The 9,047-nt window shown below is 37.8% G+C and overlaps 1 protein-coding gene across 1 annotated transcript; it reads left to right on the top strand.

Moving 5' to 3' along the window:
- The first annotated feature begins 3,541 nt into the window (after positions 1–3,541).
- LOC109097011 (aminoacyl tRNA synthase complex-interacting multifunctional protein 2-like) lies at positions 3,542–6,246 on the top strand. Its single transcript, XM_019110710.2, has 4 exons — positions 3,542–3,793; positions 4,219–4,425; positions 4,563–4,797; positions 5,547–6,246. The coding sequence occupies exons 1-4, from the start codon at positions 3,671–3,673 to the stop codon at positions 5,933–5,935; spliced, it is 954 nt and encodes a 317-aa protein (XP_018966255.2). The 5' UTR covers positions 3,542–3,670; the 3' UTR covers positions 5,936–6,246.
- Positions 6,247–9,047: the final 2,801 nt, after the last annotated feature.

Raw genomic sequence — 9,047 nt, forward strand, 5'->3', positions numbered from 1 at the left:
ACTGCACAATAACATGCACAGCAGGTTGCATGCTAGGTCTCCAGGAACTAGTCCTACACATGACTGAACACATCCCAAGCACACTACTTCTGTTTATGATCGTGAATCACAGACAGTTGTTTGTGATAACTGGTTAAAGGTTTCAAAAATCACTTACAACTTACAAACAAAACATTATATAGTCAATAAAATATTTTAGAACTGATTGCCAACTAAAAATCTCATCTTAAATAATCTTAACTGTAATAATTAATAACTGTCATTTTAATTTTTTTTCCAAAGGCCTGAAGTTATATAAAATATGGCTTATAAATACAGTGTGCTCCTTATTTTCATGTAGTTGTATTTGATATAAAACTGTAAAGTATATCGAGTATGAAGGGGTATATAGAATATAAAGGCTGTTTAGGAGTGTTGTAGATCATACAAGTTTCAGAATCCATCGACTGAAGTCAGTATTACAGTGAACCAACACTCTTTGAACTTTCTCTTCCAGAAGTTGTAGTGTGCTTCCCTCTGCTGGACATGAGCACTAAACTGCACAGCAGATAGATGGAGTGTGCCAAAGCTTGGATTGTCATAACATAACATAACATAACATAACATAACATAATATAATATAACATAACATAACATAACATAACATATAACATAACATAACATAACATAAAATAACATAACATAACAGTAAGTAAAAGATCATTAAATGTATTATGCGATTAAAGGGATAGTTCACCCAAAAATGAAAATTATGTCATTAATGACTCACCCTCATGTCGTTCCAAACCCGTGAGACCTCCGTTCATCTTCGGAACACAGTATAAGATATTTTAGATTTAGTCCGAGAGCTTTCTGTCCCTCCATTGAGAATGTATGTACGGTATACTGTCCACGTCCAGAAAGGTAATAAAAACCATCTTCAAAGTAGTCCATGTGACATCAGAGGGTCCGTTAGAATTTTTTGAAGCATCGAAAATACATTTTGGTCCAAAAATATCAAAAACTACGACTTTATTCAGCATTGACTTCTCTCCCGGGTCTGATATGAGCGCGCCGTTCACAGCACATCCGGTTCGCGAACGAATCACTCGATGTAACCGGATCTTCTTGAACCAGTTCACCAAATCGAACTGAATCGTTTGAAACGGTTCGCGTCAACAATAAGCATTAATCCACAAATGACTTAAGCTGTTAACTTTTTTAACATGGCTGACACTCCCTCTGAGTTCAAATAAACCAATATCCCGGAGTAATTCATTTACTCAAACAGTACACTGACTGAACCGAGCCAGATAACGAACGAAAAACATTGACTCGTTCTCGAGTCAAGAACCGGTTGCATCGGTTTTCGGATCACCGGTAGTGATGGGAAGTTCTGTTCTTCTCCGCGAACCGGTTCTTTCGGACAGTTCGATTCAATAAACTGGTTGCCGAAAACGGTTCACCAGTTATTTTGCACTCGACGTAATGACTTCATTGGCGATGATTGCCCTTGATTCAAGCCTTCGGTTTACCCGCGCTCATAACATTAGCACAGAATCGGTTCAGAATCAATCACCAAAAGAACCAGTTCGGTTCAGACGCGCTGTGTGTCAGTCTGCTTCACGCATGCGCAGTATCATCAGCTCCTCGGTTCTCGAATCGCACGCGTCCGACAGAAACGGTTCTTGACTCGAGAACGAGTCAATGTTTCGTTCGTTATCTGGCTCGGTTCAGTCAGTGTACTGTTTGAGTAAATGAATTACTCCGGGATATTGGTTTATTTGAAGCTCAGAGGGAGTGTCAGCCATGTTAAAAAAGTTAACAGCTTAAGTCATTTGTGGATTAATGCTTATTGTTGACGCGAACCGTTTCAAACGATTCAGTTCGATTTGGTGAACTGGTTCCAAGAAGATCCGGTTACATCGAGTGATTCGTTCGCGAACCGGATGTGCTGTGAATGGCGCGCTCATAACAGACCCGGGAGAGAAGTCAATGCGGAATAAAGTCGCAGTTTTTGATATTTTTGGACCAAAATGTATTTTCGATGCTTCAAAAAATTCTAACGGACCCTCTGATGTCACATGGACTACTTTGAAGATGTTTTTTATTACCTTTCTGGACGTGGACAGTATACCGTACATACATTCTCAATGGAGGGACAGAAAGCTCTCGGACTAAATCTAAAATATCTTATACTGTGTTCCGAAGATGAACGGAGGTCTCACGGGTTTGGAACGACATGAGGGTGAGTCATTCAGTAATTTTTCAATACAAAATATAAACAACCACAACTATAAGTATATATAAATACACACACATGTATTTTTTTACAAAATAAAAAATATTTTACTACTATGTATAAATAAAAAAAAAAAAAACACACAATCGTGTATATATTTAAGAAAAATATATTATGTTTATATATTTAATATATTTACATACAATTTATATGAATATAAATATATACACATAAATACATGTAAATATTTTCGAAACATGTGCTGCATGTGTGTGTCTTTATATATACATAATAAATATACACAGTACACACACATATATTATGTAAAAAAAAACTTCTATTTTGGATGCGATTAATCGCAATTAATTGTTTGACAGCACAGCACTAAATAACATAACATATAACATAACATAACACAACATAACATAACATAACAGTAAGTAAAAGATCATTAAATGTATTATTTTATGCCAATGTACACTATAAGTAATATTAACCTTTTTTCAACTGTGTATAAGGTGCAACGAGGCCTATATTCATCAATATAATAAAATACATAATATAATAAAATAAAATAAAATAAATATATCTTACATATAATTATGTACAAGTGTGTAATTAAAACCAGCTTCACAAAATATTTTAATATTACACAGTTCATAACCACAGAAATGACTTCAGTTAAACCCCAATAAATTGTGATAAATCCAAATACATAATATAATATAATATAATATAATATAATATAATATAATATAATATAATATAATATATATCTTCCATATAAATATGTACAAGTGTGTAATTACAAGCAGCTTCGCAAAATATTAAAATATTGGACGTAGTTCATTGGCATAGATATTACACAGTATCAAGAACACTGTAATATAAAGTGTGACCATGAATGCTGAATATATATAATGTTAAAACCAATATACTGAAAAATCCATATATACTATATCATAATCCATCTTGTATAAATGTATACAAGAGAGTAAACATACAAAACAGTTATATTTCCCAAATATGATATAATATAATATAATAAATATAATATAATGCAATATTGGATACAGTGCATAAAGTAAATACATAATATCATATACATAATTCCTTTACTTTGTTATATTTTGCTACAAATCTACAAAATTGTAAAATACAACTGAGCCAGTGCTGAATTAGCTAAAACAAGTCTTCACCAGAGGCTTCTGATATATATCCATTTTAAGCAAACCTAGAAAAAATGCTCATAAAACTCAAAACAGATCGCAGCCTCTGGCGTCACTGTGCGCGCGACCCGAGTTCTTTCATTCTCACCGGAAATGACGTAACACGGCCTCTTCTTCACTACTCGGCTGCTGTTAGCGGGCTGCTACTAGACGGACTGTCGAGAAATCGACAAATCCCGTCAAAACAAGCATATCTGGAGTGAGTTTGTCCCCCGTCATTATGCCCATGTACAAGGTAAAGCCCGTCAGTCCCGCTGACATCAAGATCGATGTGCCGTCGTGCATGTACAAGTCACCGAATGTCCACGCGCACGGAATGAACTGCGGAGAGCACGCGCTTCAGGTAATCAACATTACCGATATGACACGGCAGCACATCAGTTCAGAACATGAAATCGTAAAAATGTGTAAAATATGCAATGGGCACGTGCATGTCAGCTATGATTGACAGCTGCTGTACTTCGTGCTCTGGAATATGAGAGATCGGTCCTTCAGTGAGATTTCCTGGAATTACACTTTCACTTTAATACACTGCAGTTTACAACAAAGACTCCCTGAAATAATTAGGAAGGAGATGGATCATACTAGAAAGGATGATGATGATAATATGGTAAATTGATCTATTTATAGTTTATATTAGGGTCATCTTGCACATAGTTTAATGCAACTAAATGCTGTTTTGTACTGTACATGTCTATGTTTGGGAAGGTAGCCATGCAAATTGCATGTAAACGGTCTCTTCTCATCTGTATTCTCATCTGGTCTCAGAACGGGGAAGTGGATCCTTCTCTGAAGGCGCTGGAGGAGCGACAGGATGAAGTCCTGAGAAGACTGTATGAGCTGAAGGCAACGGTCGACGGGTTCGCAAAGACGGTGACCACTCCTGATGCAGACCTGGACGCCAGCACACCGTCACCCGGACCGGCTGAGTCTGTGTTCAAAGGAACGGCAGATCTAGACTCCCTGCTGGGCAAGGTGAGCCCTTACATGCGCCACCAGACATTTTAGATTAGGATGTTCCAACCCCTGTTCAGGTATTTAGGGACTTTTATAACTAAACCAGTGTAAACAAATCAGTCCGGTTACCCTAGTTGTTTCTGGTTGTGCTCCAGGACCTGGGTGCACTGAGAGACATCGTGATCAACGCCAACCCTGCCCGTCCTCCTCTGTCCCTGCTGGTCCTTCATGCTCTGCTGTGCCAGCGCTACCAGGTGCTCTCCAGTGTGCATGTGCACTCCTCAGTGAGCGCTGTGCCCCCTCCGCTGCTGTCCTGCCTGGGCCCGCGCCACATAGACAGCTACGCCCGCCAGCGCTTTCAGCTCGGCTTCACTCTCATATGGAAAGATGGTGAGAGGGTAAAGAGAGAGTGGTTCTCTTGTGTGACCGGAGTGTTACTGATCTGCTTAACACTCCTCTAGAGGATGTGTGAGGATGTCATGCTAAACGTGTAAGACTTTGAAAAGCTTTTGTGGAGGCGTCACTTCAGAATGTTTTTTGGTGTGCAGCGGGGTCTGCTTAACTTTTTAAAATTGCCATTTTTTTGGAACATCTCTAAGGCGACATCCCACATATTATAGTGTAGCAAAACCATCGTGAAATATCAATTCCGTTCAACCATTATAATCAAAACAGTGCACAGTAAATCTCTTATCCTGTGTTTATACTTTGTTGTTTTCATGACAGGATTCATTGAACTCCGTCGATAAGCTTGTGCTGCACAAAATAATTCCGGCTTTAATCTAAAAACATTTGATGACTTGCTATAATGCTCAGTTTTGCTCTGCAGAAACACATTGTTAATAAAAAACGTATGCACAAATGTCTGTACTCTGTACTGCTGGAAGACTGGTGTTGTTACATTTTTAAAATTGCGGTACAGAAGTACGGGTGCTTTCAGCAACACTAGATTGGATTGTGAATGGAGGGTGTTTATACCAGCCAGACCTGTTGGTTGTGGTGGATTACTCCTCTTGAAACTATTTTGGAACTAGTAGTTATATACTGTTATAAAGAAAGTAGATACAGTATTAACATTTGCATTAGCTCCAGATATTTCGATATACATGCTAATTATTGTATCATCCGTCTCCTTTCAGTGTCAGAGCTGCAGATGAAGTTCAGCACGCAGAGCATGTGCCCGATCGAGGGGGAGGCCAACGTCGCCCGCTTTCTCTTCCGTCTTCTGGGTGCCGAACCCCAGGACCCGGTCGCTGCCACACAGATGGACTGCTGGATCGACAAGGCAGTTTTCCAGCTGTCCGAGGGGGGCAGTAAAGATCGGGCGGCCGTGCTGAGGTCACTAAACGCGGCTCTGGGACGTTCACCGTGGCTTCTGGGTCAGGAGTTCTCTCTTGCAGACATCGTGTGTGCCTGCTTCGTCCTGCGGGCCGGTCAGACCACCTCTGCACCAGTTAACGTACAGCGCTGGCTCAAGTCCTGCCAGAACCTGGGCCACTTCGACTGCGTGTATCCATTCCTACAGTGACGAGAGCTGGGAGATCAGTGCAGGTCCTACTCTAGCTGTAAAGAGGAAACTGATACACCATAGAAATTTATATAATAAAAAAAGGGAAATGCATCATGACTTCAAAAACCAAACGCAACCTGTTCTACAAAACAAACACTGTTACATCCCAGAATCTGGTGTGAACTGAGCTCAGGTCTGTAACGTGAAATGTTTAGACGTGATGTCATGTTGATGTTTTAACTGGAGGCGATCCGAAACGGATCCCAGGCCAGGGACATAGATGCAAACACTCCCTCCCGCCTTGTGCCTAATAAAACATTGTACTAGAAGATGTTGTGTGTTGCTTTGACATAATCTTATCAGGTGTTTAATGAAGCCTTTGAAATTTGAACCCTAGGACCTACTGGTACGTGACGTGTGAGAGGTGATACTTTGTAGCGTCTTTTTCTTAAAACCTAATAAACATTTTCATTTCGGGTTAGACATTTACAGACTGATCCCCCCCCCCATCTAATACATGTATAATATAGAATGATTGCTGTTATGTTTCTTAGTGTTAGACGAGGATTGCACTCCCCACCCCCCAATTTTTAAATACATTAAAAAATATATATATTACAGTTTTTTCTTTTAAAAAGTAAAACCGTGCTAAGAATGAATAATTTTGTTACCCAGGAACGCATAACAAAATCAAAATAGCCCAATCAAAGAAGCCGTTATACATGATCTAACCTGTGGATGGCAGCACCATCCTCAAAAAAAACTCAAACCACAAGTTAAATTTCATTTCATTTCACTTTAGGCAAAATAATTTGAATTTCACAGCTCTCAGATCTTTCCTCACTCACACAGGAAAGAATTCACACTCTACACTGATCAAATAACACTCTTTTTTTTTTTTTTTTTTTAAGGTGGAAGGTTTAAAAATTAACATTAAAGCAATGATTGGGATCCTAAATTGACATCTCTACAACCTGGAACCCAGATTATGTTGTCTACAGTAGTATGACACTGACCTTCACAGCAGATGATGATAAGCCAGTTATTATATTTTAGTTGTACAATCATATTGCTCTTTTCCCCCTTAAAAGAATAATATTTGTTTTCCACTGAAGTGCACATTTCCAAGATAAAGAGTTTTTAAAGAATCAAGGATAATGTTATCAGCCTGGTGTCGATAAAGCTGAATATCAATTTTCTCTCTCATAATAATGAGAAAATTCCCTATAACGCCTTTAGGGATGCATCACAATACTCAAAGGTCTATGTATGTTGTGTTTTTAGTTGAGTTATTACGCCTATAGGTCTTGACAGCTGTACTCAAGACGGTTTTAGCTGTTGTTGAATATAATGGGATTCATATCTATGTGACTTGAGGGCTTAAAACTAGTCATTTAAGTCATGTTTTCATTAGAATTGAGAAATCTCTGATTTATGGATTTAGGAAATGCATAGGTCTGTTTCTTGCTTCGATTCAGTGTTCCAGTGGTGTTTTTTACACAAAAACATAATTGAATAACTGAATAATCAGTTTATAAGCTATATCTTTTTTAATCCTTTCTTTAATCAAAATCATTAAAATAGCCTTTGTAATATGTACATGTAAGATTTTCATGTAACGTATTCATTTCTCATTGTACCACAATGTAGTATAATAATCTAGATTTTACATTTCTTTAACTGACCAGCACCCATAACGAATCATTATTAGATTAGATTCATATTCATTGTCATTGTGCAGAGTACAGTACAAAGCCAATGAAACACATTTTTGTTGCATAGCAACCATCTGTTGTAACTTCTAGTGGAAGGATATCCACTTATGAATATGCTTGATAAAATAATAGCATTTGAGTCCTTAAATTTTTTAATACAATAGCACCAAAACGTATTTGGGTTCATTTTTGACACTTATTGCATGAGATAATAAAAACGGTAAGTGGCATAAATTGTGCAAGATTTTTTTCTTTTGAAACAAATAAACTTTGGTTATCACAAATGCATTAAATGAAATGAAAAAAAGTATCACGATTTCCACAAAAATATTCAGCAGCACAACTGTTTTTAACACTGATAATAATAAGAAATGTTTCTTGAGCAGCAAATCAATATATTACTGTAGGTCATGTCACATGTAAAACCCATATGCATAGGTCAATGTGAAATATGCACAGAACCTTCTTTCAGTGAGTGCTTTTTTTTTTTTTTTAATAAGGCCATATAAAGGTCAGAGTGCTGTCCTTTGGTCCAGCTTGTCAGCAAATTCTGCCTCTCCTCGAACAGCATCATGCTCAACCTGCAGCTTTAACTGGTGTTAACATCATGTTTTCAGGCTTATCTCACACCTACCGCTCTTCAGTTACCACAGATGCATCCTGGCAGCATAATCTCAAGTGTTTTAATTTACACGTCATACATCAATATTCAGCTGTGAAGACACATGGGATTTGTCTGTGGCTATGTTGTTTAAAAGATGAAATAGCATATCATGTATCAGAATAACAAAATCAGAAGATTATGTGTTGTCATCATCTGTTTTTATAAGTTACTATTACTATTGCTTATACTTGGGTTAGCCCCCCCCCCCCCCCAGCTCTAATTATTAAACTACAATGTGTAACTTATCCCCACAGTATACCTCAAATCATGTAGCATGTTGAAGAGAGGTGTGCTATTTCTTCTCTATCCAATCAAATGACCAAACCATTTCCCTTTCCCATTGCTCTTTTGATTGGGCCAGTGAGCAACCATCAGAACACCTTAGCAACACCCTAGCAACTGAATAACAACATGCTAAAAACCTTGCACAACATTTTAGCAGCTCCTTTGCTACCACCCAGGTCATTTTAGCAACTGTGTAACAACATGCTCAATCACCTGTCAGTTTTGCCATGAATATTCTGTGCGATTTTTCATCTACAGGATGCTGGATTCTATACTGTTCTATTTTGTTCTGTTCTGCTCTGTTCTGTTCTTTTCTATTCTATTCTATTCTATTCTATTCTATTCTATTCTATTATGTTCTCTATTTTCCAAACTGCTTGTCCTAAGTAGGTTCTCAGGGATACTGCAGCCAATTCTGTTAATTTTATTCTGTTCTATTTTCCAAATTCCAAACAGCTTGTCCTAT

The sequence above is a fragment of the Cyprinus carpio genome, chromosome A3, assembly GCF_018340385.1.
Source record: "Cyprinus carpio isolate SPL01 chromosome A3, ASM1834038v1, whole genome shotgun sequence".
Classification (NCBI taxonomy): domain Eukaryota; kingdom Metazoa; phylum Chordata; class Actinopteri; order Cypriniformes; family Cyprinidae; genus Cyprinus; species Cyprinus carpio.

What these genes read in the sequence shown, in the direction of transcription:
- LOC109097011 (XM_019110710.2), top strand. Translation starts at nt 3,671, where the DNA reads ATGCCCATGTACAAGGTAAAGCCCGTCAGTCCCGCTGACATCAAGATC. An exon ending in GCGGAGAGCACGCGCTTCAG is followed by an intron (nt 3,794 to 4,218) that starts GTAATCAACATT and finishes ATCTGGTCTCAG; the next exon opens with AACGGGGAAGTGGATCCTTC. An exon ending in CACTCTCATATGGAAAGATG is followed by an intron (nt 4,798 to 5,546) that starts GTGAGAGGGTAA and finishes GTCTCCTTTCAG; the next exon opens with TGTCAGAGCTGCAGATGAAG.